We start from the raw sequence: 18,529 nt of genomic DNA on the forward strand, positions 1-18,529 counted from the left end.
TGCTCTTCATCCTCAGTTGTGAAGTACCTGGCCCTTCTGAGGCCTGTCCTGGACCCTGATTTATCCTGACTTTACCTGTGACCTTGCCAGGCACCCAGAGGCTTCAGCAACCAACCAGGCTTGCCAGGCAAATATGACTTGAAGTGTACTTGTGACCTATGAAAGCCTGTGAACCCCCAAAGAGTCTTCCCTCTGTGTCTTACACCCCCCCCACCATCTTCCTACCAAATATTAAATTGTATTCAAAAGATAGGATGCCCTGGGCCTTGTCCCCCAGGCATTGGGAAAGTGTTATTATTTTATTTCACTTCATCTTATGGTATTTATTTTGTTTTGGCAGTCCTGGGATTGAATTTACAGCTTTATGTTACTAGATAGGCCTGTACTGCTCCAACCACGCTTTCGGTGCTTTAATTTTTCTTTTCCTTTTTTTTAAAGTCACAGCTTTAAGATGCAATTCATAGCTGTGTACAGCTGGCTCAGGCCTGTAATCCTGGCTGTTCAGGACACTGAGATTTGAGGAATAGGGTTCAAAGCCAGCCCATGGAGCAACGGTGTAGGAGGCTCTTATCTCCAACTAATCACAGAAAAAAAATGGAAGTACAGCTATGGCTCAAAGTAGTAGAGAGCTCAGATACAGTACCGGAGTTCAAAGCTCAGGATTGAAATTTAAAACAAATATAATTCATATACCATCCAATTCACTCACTCAGAATATATGACTCAGTGGTTTATATTCATAGAGTCACAGAGTTTGTACAGCCACCACAATTTTGGAAGATTTTCTACCCTACCACAAAAAACAAAAAGCAAAAAAAAAAAAACTTAGCTAACAACTATAAATCACTCACTAGCCTCCCCTCCCCCAAATCCCCAGCCTTAGCATTTACTCGAATTCCTACTTCTACAGACTTGCCTCTTGTGAACATTTCAGAAAAACAGAATCAATACAAAACATAGGCAGGAGTTTTCATTTACATTGGGTATATAAGTTGGAGTGGTATTTTTGGTAAATCTGTATTTATTATGTCATGGTAAATCTGTTTAAGGAAAAATTGACCATTTTTCATAGTGACTCATCAGTGACTCTTCACATTGGAGAGTTGCAACTACACATTCTCATTGACACATTATTGTCTTTTTTTTTACAGCCATCCTAGTGGCTCATTGTGATTTGAGTTTGCAATTTTCTCCAATGGCAATGATAATGTGAGCTTGAATGTGAGCTCCTGTGCATATGAGCCATTTGTGTAATTTCTTTGGCATGTTATATATTTGGGTCCTTTGCGCAGTTTTTAACTGGGTTCTCTATCTACTGCGGACACAAATCCCTTATCGGATTTGTGACTGGCAGTAATTTATCTCATTTACCACTTTATTCCCCCCCTTTTTTACATCATGAAGGATTTTATTGTGATAATAATATAGTTTCAGTAATATACTTTGATCATATTCATCTCTTCTATTATCCTTCATTATCCACCTTCCATTCCCTTTTTATCCATCTTGCAAATTTTAAATGGGTTTCATTATGGTATTTCATATATGATATTTTCAAATATTTCAATCATTTTCTCCCTATTCACTCTCTTTTCCCTACCTGTTCCCTACTGGTTTCCCCACCCGAATGGTCATTTATATTCATTTCCATTTTTCTCTTTAGAGGAGAGCCTAAATATTTTCATCACATGCATCTCAGTTGATGAGTGGATCAACAAGATGTGGTATTTATACACAATGGAATTCTATGCTGCTGTCAGAAAGTACATCATCGCCCCATTTGTAAGGAAATGGAAAGACTTAGAAAAAATCGTATTAAGTGAAGTAAGCCAGACTCAAAGATACATAGGCTCAATGGTTTCCCTCATTTGTCATAATCAGTAGAAACCTTGGGCTCTCCTAGCAGAGATTTACAATACAACAAAACCTAGATACATAAGGCCATATAGAATGACGCTAAATGAAAGGATCTCCAGGATATAGAAACAAAAGCCATATAATGAGTGATTGTTGTCCTTAATGTACTATGTTATCTCTCATCTCTCTAGCTGTCCCTTGGTTATCTCCTATTATTACAGTATTTTACCTTGTTATCTGATATACTGTATATATGTTTATTTGGTTATTTGAAATTGGATAGGGAAGGGGGGAAAATAAGATGAGGGGCAGGGATGGGGAGAGGGAAATGGGGACCAAGGCATGAGAAAGGGTATCAATGTATGGGAAGCAATGCACCTTCTATCTGGTGAATATAATGTAACCTTTCTCTTAATTATAATTAAACTATATGAAAAAGTATTATCACAGGAAAGATAACTGTGACATTATTCTCTCTCCTTCCTTGATGGTTTTGTTTTTACCACAACTTCACTTTGTATTTTAGTAACAGTGGCAGTATAAAGTGTCTTACAATATAGGAGATCCTAGCTTGCCAGTGGTGCCTCGCCACTGGAGGAGGACGACCAGCCCAGGAGAATTCATCTCCTCAGAGGAAAACTGGATATGATCATGAGTCCAACCAATATCAGAAGTCTAAAAGTAGTGAGATAATGGCTCAAGTGCATGCCTAGGCAGAAAGAAAGAGCCTATCCTAACAACCAAAAGTGGAAAATAGGTTCTGTCCTGATAGATTAGCAAGTGCAAGGCCCTGAGTTCAAACCTCAGTACCACCAAAAGAAACTTCTTCCTTACTTCTCGAATCTGATAGAAATCAAGAAGTTTTCAAGTGGCTGTAAAAAAAAATATCCAGGCTTTGAGGAAATCAGGAACACTTTCAATGCTTCTGTACTGACTTTCTTTTTATAAGATGCACTACAAGGACACGTGTTCTTTGTCATATTGTAATACATAATAGTAGTAATTTTCCTAATGTGCTTGTTCATCGGAAATTACTCCAGCAACTGGCACAACCTTTCGCAGGGCCAAGCTGCCTATTTGAAAACCCATTGCCAGGTCTTGGCTGTTGTCTTCCCTATAATCTTCCCAAATTCCTCTCAACTCGGTCTGGGGCCGCTGAATGAGCGAGACACGGCAGACTTGTGAGAATTCTGCCTTGAATAATATCCTCCTTGTAATAAAAATCCTGCTGAGTAAAGAACTAGCATTGATCCAGCTAAACAGTGCCTTTCCTGAAGTTGGCACACACAGCCTAACATCTCATTGTCTCCAGCCATTTGCACACCTGAAGCAGTCTCCAGAACCTTCCAACTCCCTCCCACTCCTGCACTCTGAGAAGAAAATTGCAAAATGCTGCATTTATCTTTTCTGTGTAGGTGAACGTTGGTTCCTCTTGTATCCACGTCTTGCCCTCCTGTAAAACACATGTGCTGGTAGCCTCTTTGCCCGAATGCAATGGGGTCAAAAACGCCCATCCAGATGTGCAGATAAAAGCTCCTCCCTGTGGGGTTGATTTCATTCTCTCCATCATGACAGCTTTTCAAGGAGTGCCTCATTTTGCAGGGCTGCCCTCTTCCCTGATGAGTCTCTACTAGAGCCCCAGTTTGTATCTCTTGGTGTTTTAAGGGTATAATTTTTTCCAATTATTCTTATTCTTTAACTTGGGGAGAGGTCATTGTAAATACATTGGCAGCTGTCAGAAATCATACAGTGATCTAGTACTCTTGACTCAGCTCTCCCCATCACCAGGTGCAGGTGAAAGTTTAGAAAGTTTCCCTCTAAAAGAAGGAGCTGTTCACTTAGGGTCTTTGACTTCCATTGCAGAATGAAATTTTCTGGCTAAGTCACAATGGTAAGGGAAGTCTGGAAGCTTTCTTGAGCAAAGAGAAGAGTGGAGATGCAAACAGGGAACAGGGAGAGAGAGAGAGAGAGAGAGAGAGAGAGAGAGAGAGAGAGAGAGAGAGAGAGAGAGAGAGAGAGAGAGAGAGAGAGAGAGAGAGAGAGAGAGAGAGAGAAGAGAGAGAGAGAGAGAGAGAGAGAGAGAAGGAGAGAGAGAGAGAGGGAGAGAGAGGGAGGGAGGGAGGGAGAGAGCTCTTTGCAGCAGGGGTGGGTATTTGAGGAAGGCAGAGGGAAACAGAAAGAGAGAAGGGGGGTGGGAGGGAGAGCTCTTTGCAGCACTGGTATGAATTTGATGAAGGCAGAGGGGGTGGGGGTCTGACTTCAAAGTTATACAAAAATAAGTGTTGTGTCTGACCTCCATTGACGCCTGGTGTTACATTTTCACAACTGCAGGATGTCTGGGTGTTCCTTTCAGGTAAGATTGCCTCCTGCCAGAAAACAGATGTTTATCCTTGAGCTAAGGATTCCTATCTTTTCTCTTAGAAGCAAAGACAGTGCTTCTGTGTTTCTAAATATGGTTGTTTCTGAGAGGTCTTCACCAGGGCCTCACGTTCCCTAATTTAGGTGGCCTCACCCCCAGTGGGAACACCTTGTCAAATATCATCACAACCACCATATTGAATGTGATTCCCCCCTTTTTTTGTTCATTTTGGCAGCTACTGCTGTTTAAACTTCGGGTCTTGAGTTTGCTGGGCAGATGTTCTGTCGCTGAGCCACACACCTCCAAGTCCTTTCTGTAATGGCTATTTTTTTTTTTAGAAAAGATAGGGTCTCCATTCCTGCTTTCGCACATGCCTGACCTGTGATCCACTTGTGTTGAATTTCTTGTCACGGTTAGGATAACAAGCTCACATGCCTATACCCAGTTCTCAGGTGAGAAGCCATCTCTTGAATTTCTGTTTAGGCTGGCCTTGAACATGAATCCTCCCAATCTCAGCCTTCCAAGTAGTTAGGATTATAGGCACAGACCACTGGCTGACAATTGGCTGGAAGTATTTTTTTTCCACTGAGGATAATTCCCTGGAAATGTGTCCATTTTTTTACATAGTCAGTAATCCATTCTACTGTGTGCACGTCTGTCTCCAGTTTTACGCTATTAAAAGAAAAGCTGCTATGAACATTAATATAGAGTTTTATTGTTGTTGGTGTTGTTGTTGTTTTATGATACTGGAGATTGAATTTAGGAACTTGTATTTGCTTAGATAGGTGTTCTAACATATTAACCACATCTCCAGTCCTTTTTAGTCACTTTCCAAATAGAATCTTGTAAATGTACCTGGGCCTGCTTGGCCTTTTTTTGGTAACAGGGATGGCCATTCAGAAAGCCCCTACACCCTGCTTATTGCTCACTTTTTTGCCTGAGCTAAACTTGAAATGCAATCCTCTAGATCTCCGTCTTTGGAGTAGCTGGGATTACTGGAATAACTTACTATACTTGGCTCAGGATTTTGTGAAAACACAAGTTTCCATTTCTCTGAGGTAAATGTTCAGAAGTACAAATTCTGCATCATATAGTAGTTGTGTGTATTATTTATTTTAAAAATGTTCAAGTTGGTTTCCAGAGACGCCCTTCCATTTTACATTCCCGTCTGCAATGTATGCCTGATTTATTTTTTCCCCACCCTAATCACCTTATGATGTTGTCTATTTTTAAAGCCATTCTAATAGGCATGCAGGGACAGCTTTTGTAGTTTTCCCTTCCTTTTCCCTATGGTTAGTGATGTGCTTATTTGCCACCTCTATACCTTCTTCTTGCTATCTCTATACCTTCTTTAATAAAGTATCTGTTCAAAATTGGGCCCATTTTTAATTAGAGATCTTTTTCTTTAACCAGTCCTGGAGCTTGAACTCAGAGCAAGAGCACTATCCTTGGGCTCTTTCAAGGCTAGAACTCTACCACTTAAGCCACAGCACCACTTCTGGATTTTTCTTTTTCTTTTTTTGCCAGTCTTGGCTTGAACTCAGGGCCTTAGCACTGTCCTTGGGCTTTCTCAAGGCTAGAGCTCTACCACTTGAGCCACAGAACCACTACCAGTTTTTTTCTATGTATGTGGTACCAACGAACTGAATCCAGGTCTTTTTTTTTTGCCAGTCCCGGGATTTGAACTCAGGGCCTGACCACTATTCTTAGGCTTTCCTCAAGGCTGGTGCTATACCACTTGAGCCACCACACCACTTCTAGCTTTTTCTGTGTATGTGGTACTGAGGAATCGAACCCAGGGCTTCATGCATGCTAGTCAGGCACTCTATCATGAGGCCATGCTCCTAGCCCTCAAGTTTGTTTGTTCATTTGTTTTGTAGGTGCTACTTATTGAGTTGAGAACATTTTCCTGTACTCTTGGTTTGCTGGGAGCTTTTATTGTGTTTAGGCATTGAATATGTTCAAATATTATATGTGTCAATTGATATGATCTCTTGAATTGCTCAGTAGCTTGTTGATATGGTGGTGTACATTTGATTTCCAAATGTTGAACAATCTTGCACTGGTGAAATAATTCCCACTTAGATTTAGGCTTTTTGGTGTGTGTTTTTTCCTTTGAACTCCAGGCCTTTCACTTGCCAGGCTGGTGCCTTATTTTTTATGCTTATTTTTAGGATAGGGTCTCACTTCCTTTTTGGGGGGTGAGGGAGAGGGATCTTGCTTCCTGCCTTGGCTTGCAATGGAACCTTTATATGCCTACTCTTGATTTTGCAGCATTTCTGGGATCACAGACACTTGCTACCACATCCAGTTTCCCTCCTCTGTAGCCAGAATCTTGCACATTTTTCTACTGTGATTGGCCTAGTATTACAATGCTCTCAATTTCAGCCACCCATGAAACTTGGGATGGCAAGTGTGTGCCACTGTGCTGTGCTTTGAGATGCAGATACGGTCTCACACATTTTCCTGCTTGCACTGGCCTAGAACTATGAGTTTTCATATTCAGCCTGTCAAGTAGCTAGGATTATAGGTGGGAGCCACCCACACTCAGGCCTAGTTAGTTGTGCTTTATAATACTTTTCATACATTGTTGAGTGGGATTTGCTCATTTTTTAGGGACTATTGTGTCTACATCTATGACATTTCTGTTCCTAGGGTCTGAAGTTTTGTTTGCATTTTTGTAGGGTCTTTGCCTTGTTTGGATAGCCAGTAATACTAGTTTAATAAAATATCTTCGGAACTATCCTGTCATCTGTTCGGTGGGAGGGCTTGTGTAAATCTGGGGTTATGTCTTCAAATAGTCAGTGGAATTCTCCAGTAAGCCCAGGTGGACACAGCAACTTATTTTGTTCAGGGTCTTTTCATTACAAGTTCAATTTTTTTGGCAATGATTAGAGAACTATTTTGATTGCCTAGCGAATGGTGGTTTTGTTGTTGTTGTTTTTTGTAGCTTGGGTCTTTTAAAGAATTGGCCCAATTTTTCTAGAATGTTAATTCATAATTATGAAGCTGACTTGTATGATCCTTAGTGACTGTTAAGATCTGAAGTGGGGCCAGGAGTGTAGCCTAGTGGTAGAGTGCTTGCCTAGCATGCATGAAGCCTTGGGTTCCATTCCTTGGTATCACATACACAGAAAAAGCTGGAAGTGGTATTGAAGCTAAAGTGTCAGAGCCCTAGCCTTGAAAAAGCTCGAGGACAGTGTTCAGGCCCTGAGTTCAAGCCCCAAGACAGGCAAAAAAATCTGTAGTGATGTCCTTTTTCATTCTTAATCTGGTGATTTGTGTTTCTTTTTGTCAGTTTTGCTATTTATCCAGTCAAGTCCCTAAAACACATTGCTCAGCTCTTTTACTGCTTTTGATTGCTAGCCACTTGAGTCTTATAGTTTCCACCTCTGCTGAAATTGCCTATATAATCTACTTTTTCCTCAAGAGCCTTTGAGATAATAATCATAATTCTTCTGAAGTCCTTTTTTCTCCAATAGTTGTGCTATTTCTGATTTGGATCATTGAGTTTTCTTTAAATAGATTTTTTTTGCCATTTCTGGGCTTGGAAGTTGATGCTTGAGCACAGTCCGTGGGCTTTCTTAAGGCTAGAGCTCTACCACTTGAGCCACAGCACCATTTCCAGCTTTTTTCTGTATATGTGGTACCAAGGAATTGAACCTGGGTCTTCATGCATGATAGGCAAGCACTCTTACCACTAAGCACAACTGTCAGCCCTTAAATAGATTTTTCTTACCTTGAAGATGCTTTGCAATTTTTATGCTGGGCAATTTATAGATAGCAGCAGTTACTGAGATGAATAAACCTTTGTGTGGGACTTAATCTAGCCTGGGCTTGAGCCTGTGTCCATTCCATGTTTGTATTCCTATGGACAGCTGAAACATCACATTTCTCTAGTGGTCTTCCTCTTCCTCTTTCTCTTTTTCTCCTTTTTACTTCTCCTCTTTCTCCTCCTTCTCCTTCTCCTTCTCCTTCTCCTTCTCCTTCTTCTCCTCCTCCTCCTCCTTCTCCTCTTCCTTTTCCGTCTTCTTTCCTTTGATGGATCCTTTTTGTGCTGCTTCCCAAAGTTAATCTCATTTTCCCTGCAGTTACTTCTGGAGTCTCCTTAGCAAGCTGGCCAAGCAAGTATGGGGGAGTGGAAGGAGGCAAAGGGGCTTCAAGTTTGGGAGGGCACAGTGATATCTGAGCACTAGAGGCTTTCCACAAGGGTTTTGGTCCCTCCTCCAGTTAATGAGCCCCCCATTCTCTTCTAGGTGCTGGGGCGGGGTGAGTTTCCATGGCTTAGCTGTAGCACTACAGAGCTTTCCCACCAGATCATTCCCTTGCAGAGTAAAAAGTCTTTTGCTCCGTAAAGGCCAAGGTTCTGAACAGATTTCTCAGTGGTTCCTGAGCCAGCACCATGAGCTTTCTCGGGATTTCTCCCAATCTTCCCTACGAGAGCCAGTGGGCCTCTGAGAGGAAAAGCCTACAAAGGGGTAAAAGCTCCTCCTCCAGGAGCTTCAAAACTCCCAGGCAGGTCGACAGTGCCCTGACCCTGAATTCAAACTCCAAGTCTGACCAAAACGAAACAAAAACTCAAGTCTTGTCCTGTGTCTCATAGGAAGTACTGTGACTCTCCTGGTTTTTGGCACTTGTGGGGCTTGAAATCAGGGCCTGAGCACTGTCCCTAAGCTTTTTTGCTCAAGTCTAGAGCTCTATCAATTTGAGCCACAGCTCCACTTCTGGTTTTCAAGTGGTTAATTGGAGATAAGTCTCACAGACTTTCCTGTCCAGGAAGGCTTCAAACTGTGAGCCTCAGATTTCAGCCACCTGGGTAGCTAGATTATATTTGTGAATCATCAGCACCCAGCTTCTCTCCAGGTTTTTTTTATTTTCTTTTTTTTGGTCATGGAGCTTGAACTCTAGGCCTGGGCACTGTCCCTAAGCTCTTCAGCTCATGGCTAGCACTCTACCCTTGAGCCATAGCCCCGCTTCCCGTTTTCTAGTGATTAATTGGAGATAAGAGCCTCACAGTTTTGTGCTGCCTGGGCTGGCTTTGAACCTTGATCCTCAGATCTCAGCCTCCTGAGTAGCTAGGATTACAGGTGTGAGCCACCGCTCCTGGCCTCTTCAGGTTTTAAAATGACCATTTGCCCTGTAAACTCAGTTCTCTTAATTTTCGGGCTGTCCAGGATTTTTCCTCTTGTTGTAAGTATAAGGAGACATTTGTTGCAACACTTCACAAATCAAAGCTAAAGCTGGGAGCCATACTCAACTATATTTGACCTACAAAAAGGTCTGTCTTGAGCCAGATACTGGTGGCATGACTGTATGCCTGATTACTCAGAAGGCCGAGACCTGGAGAGTTGTAGTTCAACGTCAATTAGAGCAAAAAAAAAAAGGCTATAATACTCTTACTTCCAATTACCCAGCAAAAAATCTCTACTGAGGATATGACCCAAGAGGTGAAAAGAATATCAGCCATGAACAAGCCAAGTGAACATAGGCCCTGAATTCAAAGTCTGTTACTGCCAAAAAAAATCCCAAACAAGTCAGTTTTGTTTTATCCTAAGAGTTTCTGGATTGCACGCAAGCCTGGCCGAACCTGAGAGGACTGCTATGAATTATTCTATATCCAACTTATTGGGAATTTGGTTCCCTCACCACAATGGTCCTCAAAGTTGAGAGGCAGGGCCAGGACTGTGGCCTGGTGGTAGAGTGCTTACCTAGCATGCATGAAGGCCTGTGTTCGATTCCTCAGTACCACATACATAGACAAAGCCATAAGTGGTGCTGTGGCTCAAGTGGTAGAGCGCTAGCCTTGAGAAAGCCCAAGGACAGTGCTCAGTCCCTGAGTTCAAGCCCCAGGAGTGCAATAAAAGTTGAGTAGCAAAAGATTCACTGGGAGAATTTTTTAAAACCCAGATGGCTGGGTTCTTTGGTCTCTGATTTAAGAAGTCCAAGGCAGCCCAGGAGTTTTTATTTCTAGCAAGTTCTCCAATAACGATGCCAACAAGGCTCTTCCAGGAATCACATTCTAAGAATTATTGCCCAGTAGTGGGCCTTGAAGGCTCAGAGCTCATTTCCAAGTCTCACTTGGAGGACAGATGGGGAGCCCCGAGAGGCAACGATTGCACTCTCAAATGACATCAATGTAAGTGTCAGCAAAATTTGTTTCCAGAATAAATATTAGAGAAAGTTTTATGATTTACAGCAGAGACAGTCACACTTTTCTAATAGTGAGTCTTTTTTTTTTTTTTGCAAGTCCTGGGGCTTGAACTCAGGGCCTGAGCACTGTCCTTGGACTTTCTCAAGGCTAGAACTCTACCACTTGAGCCTCAGCACCACTTCTGGCTTTTTTTCTATGTATGTGGTACCAAGGAATTGAACCCGGGTCCTCGTGCATGCTAGGCAAGCACTCTACCACTAGGCCAAACTTCCCGCCCCAATGAATGAGTCTTTGAAAGGAGGATGGGTAGATTATGTGAACCTGTTTTCAAAAGCCACAGTGGGCCCAGTAGTTCCTTTGGAGTCCAGGTACCAGCAGAGACTCAAGAACAAGAGCCTGAGAGGGTTTGTTCATGTTTCTCTTGCTGAGTGTCCTCATTAGTTTTCTGCTAGTTTCAATAAAACTAGGCTGATTACATTTCACAAAGAATTCCATTTGGCATTGGTTCTGATGAACCATTTATGTCTTCAAATATGCATCACATGATTATCGACACTATCTTAGATATTGGGAAAAGAAAATAAAGTCACCTCTATGGTGTTTCTTTCAAGGAGGATGAGACTGAGCCTATAAAAAAAACAAAGCAGGGTTATTGGTATGGGGGGGTTCAGTGTAGCCCTAAGGTACTCAGGAGGTATAAATAGGATTGTGGTATGAGTCCAGTTCTAGTTCCAAAACAACAACAACAAAAAACACAGCCTGAGATCTGATCTAAAAAAAGGGGGGGAATCGTAGGCATGGCTCAAGCAACACAGCACCTGTCTAGAAAGCACTGGGTCCAGACTCCTAAGTGCCATAGCCACAAAGAAGGGAGATTCAGCCAGGTGTTGGTAACTCGTGTTTATAATCCTAGCTACTCTGGAGGCTGAGATCTGAGGATCGTGATTTGAAGCCAGCCTGGGCAGAAAAGTCCATGAGACACATCTCCATTAAACAACTCAGAACAAGCCAGAAATGACATTGTGGGTCAAGTGGTAGAGCTCTAGCCTTGAGCACAAAGAGGCTCAAGGACAGGGCCCAGGCCCAGAGTTCAAGCCCTAAGACTGACCAAAAAAAAAAAAAAAAAGGTGGGGGAATTCATCCGTAAGATTCTTGCCAATCAAAAAGCCCATCCTCAGTGGTTTTAGTATTTATTCTTTATTTCTCATTACTGTGAATGTTAACACCCCCTCCTCCCCACTTTGGTCTTCTTCTTTCCATCCCAGATTCTCAGTACCAGTGTTGCTATGGAAGTTGCTTTATTCTATCTCCAGGCCTGAATTTCCCTTAGAGATGTCTCCCTCTCTCAATCTGTGTCCTTTTCCACACCTCATAGTCACTTCCTTCAAGGAGTTGCCCAGACTGAGAACAAAGAAACTTCCCAGACACCTCCTGGAACCAAGGCAGGGGCATGGATGGATGGGCGTTTCACCCTACTGTCCAATCCCTGTTCGTCTCTCTCTCTTGCGCGTTTGATGGACAGAGCTTGAACCTCAGCCAATTCTTTCTTTTCTCAGGCCGGGTCTAAGAAATAATCATGAATCTGGGAGGGGAGCTTAATTTCTCTTACAATATCTTTGTTTTTTGATTCTGTCATGGTTTTTATATATGGTTTTGCAGCTTGGCTAGCCTTGACTTGTAAACATCTTAAAAAACTTATTTTTAATCAACAGAAATTGCAGTGAAATTTTCTAGTTCCAAGGCACCTTCCCATCACAGAGCTCAAAGCTTGCCAACAAATCTTGGGTTTCTGTAAAACTACAAACATTCTAAAGGGGTAGGTAGGGCGGAGAAGCATTCAACCATTGAGTGCCACTTGTTGTACGCATAATTTAATATGTCACCAGTGAAAGAGAAAGGCTCCATGAACTGGCTTGCCAATAATGTCGCTATTTTATTCTATTCCTTTCTTGTATCCTTGTCTTTTTCCTCAGAAAACGTTAGCTTTGATCTATTAGATCACCTTGCTTTTGTCGTATTGTGGGGTTGAAATAAATGATTACCTATTGTTCCAATAAGAAAAAAGGAACAGTTCATTTTACTGTGAATTCCAAGTTCACAAACATAACATGTACACATGGCTGTTCACAGAAAGAGGCTGGTCCCATGATCACTTAAGTTTAGGACCAAGGCATGAAATGAAGTAAAAATCGTCTTTCAGGGACCTGCAGCTCCTACATGGGTTCTCCTTAGCTTCATGTAGGCGTGATGGGATGGAAACAGCCCTAGTGACTATAGAGACAGACTGAGTATTAGAACAAGGTTCATTCTCCTCAGAGCCTTGAATCTTGGCTGTTGTTGAGTCTTATCATTTATGAGTCCAGTAACATCTATTTCTGGCTGGGGAAGTGGGAATGCTTCCTTTGCTTTGGTCCTTGTTAAGCTCAGTTTGGGAAAAATGTCTTTATCTCCAGGTTGGGTCCTGAGAACTTAGCTTTCCCTCTGTTGGATGCCACAGGCAGCCATGCTAAACACCTGTCACTCTTGCATGTGTTGCTTTGTACTGATTCTCACTGTACAAAACCAAAAGCTTTATGCCAAGACCTCTTGGTACTGAAACATTCAGACATTAATTTGTGCCAAAATAATTAGAGGACTAAAGCCTAATCTAATATATTTTTTTAAAAAAGGGGACTATAATGACCTTAGGTTATAATACAAAAGCCTTTGTGGGATGTGGGGATTATTTTTATACAGGCCACGGCAACTATGGGCAATAAATTATACACCCTGCAGTTTTTCCATCAAGGAGCGGCTTATAAGAAGAAATAAAACCCCACCAGACACACACGCGATGAGATGTCCTTATGGGAAAAAGCAAATCATGTACTTGAAAGTGCTGCCTTGAGGGCTGTGTACAAATAAAAGTGTCTTTACACAACCATTTGAATAATGATAATTTAATGGTTTAAATGCTAAAAAAGTATTTATACCTAACTAGTATTTTCTGCTTAGATAAGAATGCAAAATTGAACAATGTAAAAAATGGAATTCACAGGCACAGATATTAATGGGTTAGTTATTTCATGTCTTCTACGGACATTTCTATATGAGCAATAAAGTGGAAAATAGAGAAAAAGAGTTCATATTCCAAGAACTCATTCCTCTTGGACCATGACAACGTTGAACCAAAATATTTTCACAAAATTTCATTTTAATCATCTTCTTTTACAAAGCACAATACTTAAGACTTCTCTAAATACAGCTTTAGAAAATGAAGCAAAAAAATAGTTTCCATAGATGCCTGGTAAAAGTCCATGCTGAATGCAAAAGAATTGTTGATTTCAAAAGTGATACTTCCAAGCTGCTCTTGATGGATCCATTTTGACAAGAGTAAAGATGGTAGCAGTTGGGCCAGAGGCTCATCCAGTCCCATGATGCAGAATCCTTTTTGCTGGTTAGCCCAGGGGACAATAAGGAAGCTGGAGATGGCAACTCCATTTTACAATCACTTCTCCCTGCTCTCCTTAAATGAAGAAAGCCAATGGCCTCTACCGAGGGCACGATATCAGCCCTAAACATTCCGAAACATGTCCTAGGAGGGTACCTCAACCTTTCCATGGAATTCTCAACAATCTTACTCTGTATACACTTTTGATAAAGCTCTATCATTTGGGATTGTTTTGATGTGTAAATGAGAAATTCAACACCAAAGAATCCAATCTTCATTGTTATATTAGGTGGCGGGAAATCTCTGAAGGCTTCAAGTGTAATGCAGAAATGCTTCAAACAGTTCAACGGGTTCAGGAATGTTTTGTGCTGCCCTTAGAAACTTGGTGTTCCCAGCCCCATGCACCCGGAAGCCCAGGCTGCTGAGCAAGCCATAATACACCCTGGGGAGTGAAAGATGCAAGCAAGGCTCCCCGTACACTCCCTTCCCTTAACTGTGTCCCCACCAAGGAAGACTAGGGCGTTGGGCTCTGTTAATACTCTTAGGAAAGAAAGAAGGAGAATGCAGGCAAAAGCAAGGCAGGAGGAGGACGGAGGAAGAGAAAGGAAGAGACACTTGTTATATTTTCAAGGATGAATAAGGTGATTTCATTTTTTTTGTATCATTCCTTTAGTGATATCAAGTCTCATTCTTTATAGTTGTGCAAATCTATTACATTTGTTAAGTACTTTCACTATAAAATGCAGGAAATAGACAAAGCAGCTGCTTAGAAACACATCAAACACTGTTGGGGCCATTAAGGGACCAGCCCCTCCACCTCTAACCCCTGAACAATCTTGCAAGTAAGGTATGCCCCGTATTTTTTCAGCAGAGGATGAGAAAACAGTTTACATAATCTAAGGCTGAACTGTTCCAGGTGTTACAAAGATAAATCAGACAAGCAAACATCAATTCCCTTGGGAAGGAACAAAAAGAAAAAGAAAAAGCAATTCCATAAATGCAAGAAAGATCCATCGGCTACACTTCAGCCAGACCTTCACCCCATTCTCTTGGACCCGAGGAAGGGGTTACAACACGTGAGCAAGGCAAAATGACATTGTGTGAATACAAATTCAACAATTACACACAGTGCAGGAAATAATACAACTTTCCCCCCCTTGTTTTCATTTGCATTTGAACTTTTATTTAGCTTTGCTTTAATAATGCATATGCTGCTCGCGAAAAAGGCGCAAAAGGACAGGAAGCAAGGACTTCACTCAGCTGATGAAAAAAAAATCAAGCAGGGATGACATTTTTCATTTCATGAACAACCTAGAAAGTAGGAGAAACTGAAAGTCACAGGTCTCCTCTTAGGACCTTTGGCTAGGGTGAGAGAAACTGTGAATACAGCGGCCTCTAGTGGACGCGGATAAGTGGTAGATTTTCATTTCTTTCTTTTTTATTTGTTGAATCATGGTAGCTGCATCACAAAAACTCCAATCAAGAGGGTGGTAAAAAGAAGGCACAGATCATTGTAAATACCAGATTTCTCTCTCTCTTTTTTTGTAAATATACCATCATATATAAGCTAAAATTTCTCTTCGGGTGATGGGTCGGCTGGCAGGGAAGGGGGGGGTGGATCTACAATTGCATATGTTATAGAGTCCTAAAGGGAACACAAAGCCAGGCAGCTTTACTGCCTGAAGCAAAACACCAAGACTCTCTGCTTCTAACTAGGTGTAATACAAACGCTAGGGGCTTCTGTGACAAAACACGGTTAAAAAATCATAAAATTATAAAGCTTGTAAAGAATAATCTGAAATTACATTTTATTAATGGAAAATATCATCAAAATAGTACCACTATGGACTAAACTGCCTGAGTTTTCGTTTCACATGAGATCTCAAGGTAGAAAAGCCTTTAGCACAATTTTCTCTAAGTCACAACCAGTGCCAGACCCAGGCCTAAAACCATGGGGAAGATTCTCCTCTTGGATGGAATTTGTGTTGTGCTATCAAGACTTTTTGTGCTAATCTTTTAAACAGGGACAGGTGGTGGAAAACTGTAACCTTTTGGCACAGGATTCATTTTGGCTGGGGCAGAAAATTTGAGTCTTGGACTCATGATGAAAAATGTAAAATCTCAATTATCAAGTATTCACTTTGATTGAAGCGCTTTCTTGATATCGTTCACTTCCATCTATAAAGGGAAAAAAGAATCAAACAAAATCATAGCAATTGGCTAAAAGGTAATCAACCTGAATCAATGGAAAGAAAGCACACAATCTGACCTTTTTTGGGGGGGGGGGGCAGTCCTGGGCTTGATCATTGACCTTGAGTTTTTTTCCTCAAGACTAGAGATCTATCACTTGAGCCACAGCACCACTACTGGCTTTTTCTATGTAGGTGGCACCGAGGTCTTCATGCATGCTAGGTAAACACTCTACCACTAGGCCAAATTCCGGGTCCAATCTGACCGTTTCTGAGGTGCCAAGATCATATGAATAAACCATTAATAACAATGCCCCAAATGACAGCAACCTAAAGACCAGGCATAATGTACTAGGAACTGATGTCTGAATTGTCAGATTATTAGGATTCACAAATTGTCAGTAGTAGAACAATTTCTATTTCCTAGCCAGAGGGCAAAATCTGTGGTCCTACAACGCTGGACCGTCTGACAGTGCAGGAAGGCAGTTGTCGTTAGCCAAACCATGGATGTTAGCACCACTTAGGTGACAGAGAGTCCTGCATGTCCTCACTTGGCCAGCAAGTGTACCAACTGGATACAAGTTGAAAGCCAACCTGTCTGGTCATTTGGAATTCCTTCCTGTCCCTACTTTTCACCATTTGCTCACAACAGAGTTGGATCAGAGGCTGGAGTAAGGGACGGAGCTCAGGCAATCTGACAGTACTGATATGGCTATCAGGTATTTAAAGTAAAGAGATGACAAGTACCAAGTATGGACACAGCTGTGGTCCTTGGAGTTCCCAATACTATGTAACTGAAACCAACTGGCAACAGGGCTTCCCCAATACCACTAACATAGCAGCTATTATAGTGAAGCTTCCTGAAAACTGGAGGAACATTTTTTTTTGCCAGTCCTGGTGCTTGAACTCAGGGCCTGGGCACTGTCCTTGACCTTTCTCAAGGCTAGTGGCTCTACCACTTGAGCCACCGCACCACTTCTGGTATCTTCTTTGTATGTAGTACAGAGGAATGGAACCGAGGGCTTTGTGCATGCTAGGCCACTCTCTTGACCCTGGAGGAACATTTTTATAGAGGAGGTGCTTAAAATAAACTCCAAATGAGAATCCTGATTGGTGTGGGAGGGCACCCCAAGACTTTCTAAGGCCAGGAAAGATGAGTAATAAGACTTTATGATTCTAAGAAAATTGCCACTTACACTGTCTTTCAATCTGCAGGCAAGCAACAGTTATTCACTTTCAAAATTAAAGCCCTGACATTACTTCGACCCTGGAGTGAGCAGAGGCTTGCGGGGCAGCAGAACCCGGAGGGACCTACCTGCAAACGAAGGCGAATTTTCTTCTCTTCATCCAACTCGGACAGCAGCTGCTTAATCTCCCGTCTGAAAAGCAAAGGACAATAGAATCAAACGGAAGTCCAGACTTCTCCAGGAAGAGGTAAGAAACCTCTTTTTTCTTACTACAAAATCCACCTGACCTTTTTCCAAAGAATATAGGAACCAATGTCATTTCTTGCATTGATGTTCTTTAAGATTGATTTCAGACAGAAACTGAGGCCTGGAATTGTGGCCTAACTTTCTCAAATACTGGATACCAGGCATATTCTCTCATAGTTCTCTATGATTGGTTCACTAGTATTCAAACATACAGACAGAATCATTTTCATTGCAGCCATTTTTCTTCATTTCCAAAGTGAACAGGAGTTAGGACTCGCTTTTGCAACTTTAAAGAATCAAGTAGAGCAAGGGGAGGGGTGACATCCAAAAAGAAATACACTCTTTACCTGACTTACATAGCTGTAATCCCAGTGGACATCACCTTTACAATAACAATAAACACTTTAAAAAAAAGAATGAGATATGGAGGCATGGCTGCTCAAGGAAGACTTCTTCCAGAAAGAGCTAACTCATCTTGAAACTCTCAAGTCTCTGTTGCTGCCTACATTTCATCTTCTACCCCTTTATCTCTGCACACAGTATCCTGGGTGATATAAATGTATAATGCTTAGTTTTGCTCACAGGTCTTTCTTCCTATTCAAGTGTTCCCTGAAGATGAGAGATATGGTAAAAGCATGTGTAGAAGCATGCGCAGAGAAAGCCCTTGAGTCTCACAGTGAGAATAGCTTGCTGAGAGTAAAGTCTAGGGTTTAAAGATCCAATACATCTTCTTCATATATTATGGCCCCTTGATGCAAGCCAATTATTTTATCTGGCAGCTAAATGAAATTGTCATGTTTGCTGACGCTAGAGGAAAAGCTGTTAGGCTTAAAAGGCAGACTTAGCTCAAGTGATAGAACACTATCTGCCTAGCAGGAGGCTACGGGTTCAATTCCCAGGACCTCCAAAAGATATGACATATGAAGACAGGATGATGTATGTGCACCTATAATCCTGATAGGAGGATTGCAAATTCAAGTTGAGTGGGACTAATAAGACACTGGCCAGGCACTGGTGGCTCATGCCTGTAATCCTAGCTACTCAGGAGGCTGATATGAGGATCGTGGTTCAAAGTCTGTGAGACTCTTATCTTCAGTTATCCCACCAGAA

General features: G+C 41.7%; 1 protein-coding gene across 7 annotated transcripts in view; it reads right to left on the reverse strand.

Annotated features, from left to right (window-relative positions):
* Positions 1 to 13,406: 13,406 nt before the first annotated feature.
* Positions 13,407 to 18,529, reverse strand: part of Sh3kbp1 (SH3 domain containing kinase binding protein 1) — a 320,820-nt gene continuing 315,697 nt past the window's right edge. For all 7 annotated transcript variants that reach the window (XM_090326686.1, XM_090326688.1, XM_090326683.1 and 4 more), the window contains 2 exons: positions 17,302 to 17,365; positions 13,407 to 15,975 (listed from right to left, as the gene is read on the reverse strand). In XM_090326686.1, coding sequence (XP_090182812.1) covers positions 15,934 to 15,975; positions 17,302 to 17,365 — 106 coding nt within the window. In that variant the 3' untranslated portion in view covers positions 13,407 to 15,933. The remainder of the gene's footprint in view (positions 15,976 to 17,301; positions 17,366 to 18,529) is intronic.

Source organism: Megascapheus bottae, chromosome X (genome assembly GCF_031878675.1).
Source record: "Megascapheus bottae isolate mThoBot1 chromosome X, mThoBot2.hap1, whole genome shotgun sequence".
NCBI classification, from domain to species: Eukaryota; Metazoa; Chordata; class Mammalia; order Rodentia; family Geomyidae; genus Megascapheus; species Megascapheus bottae.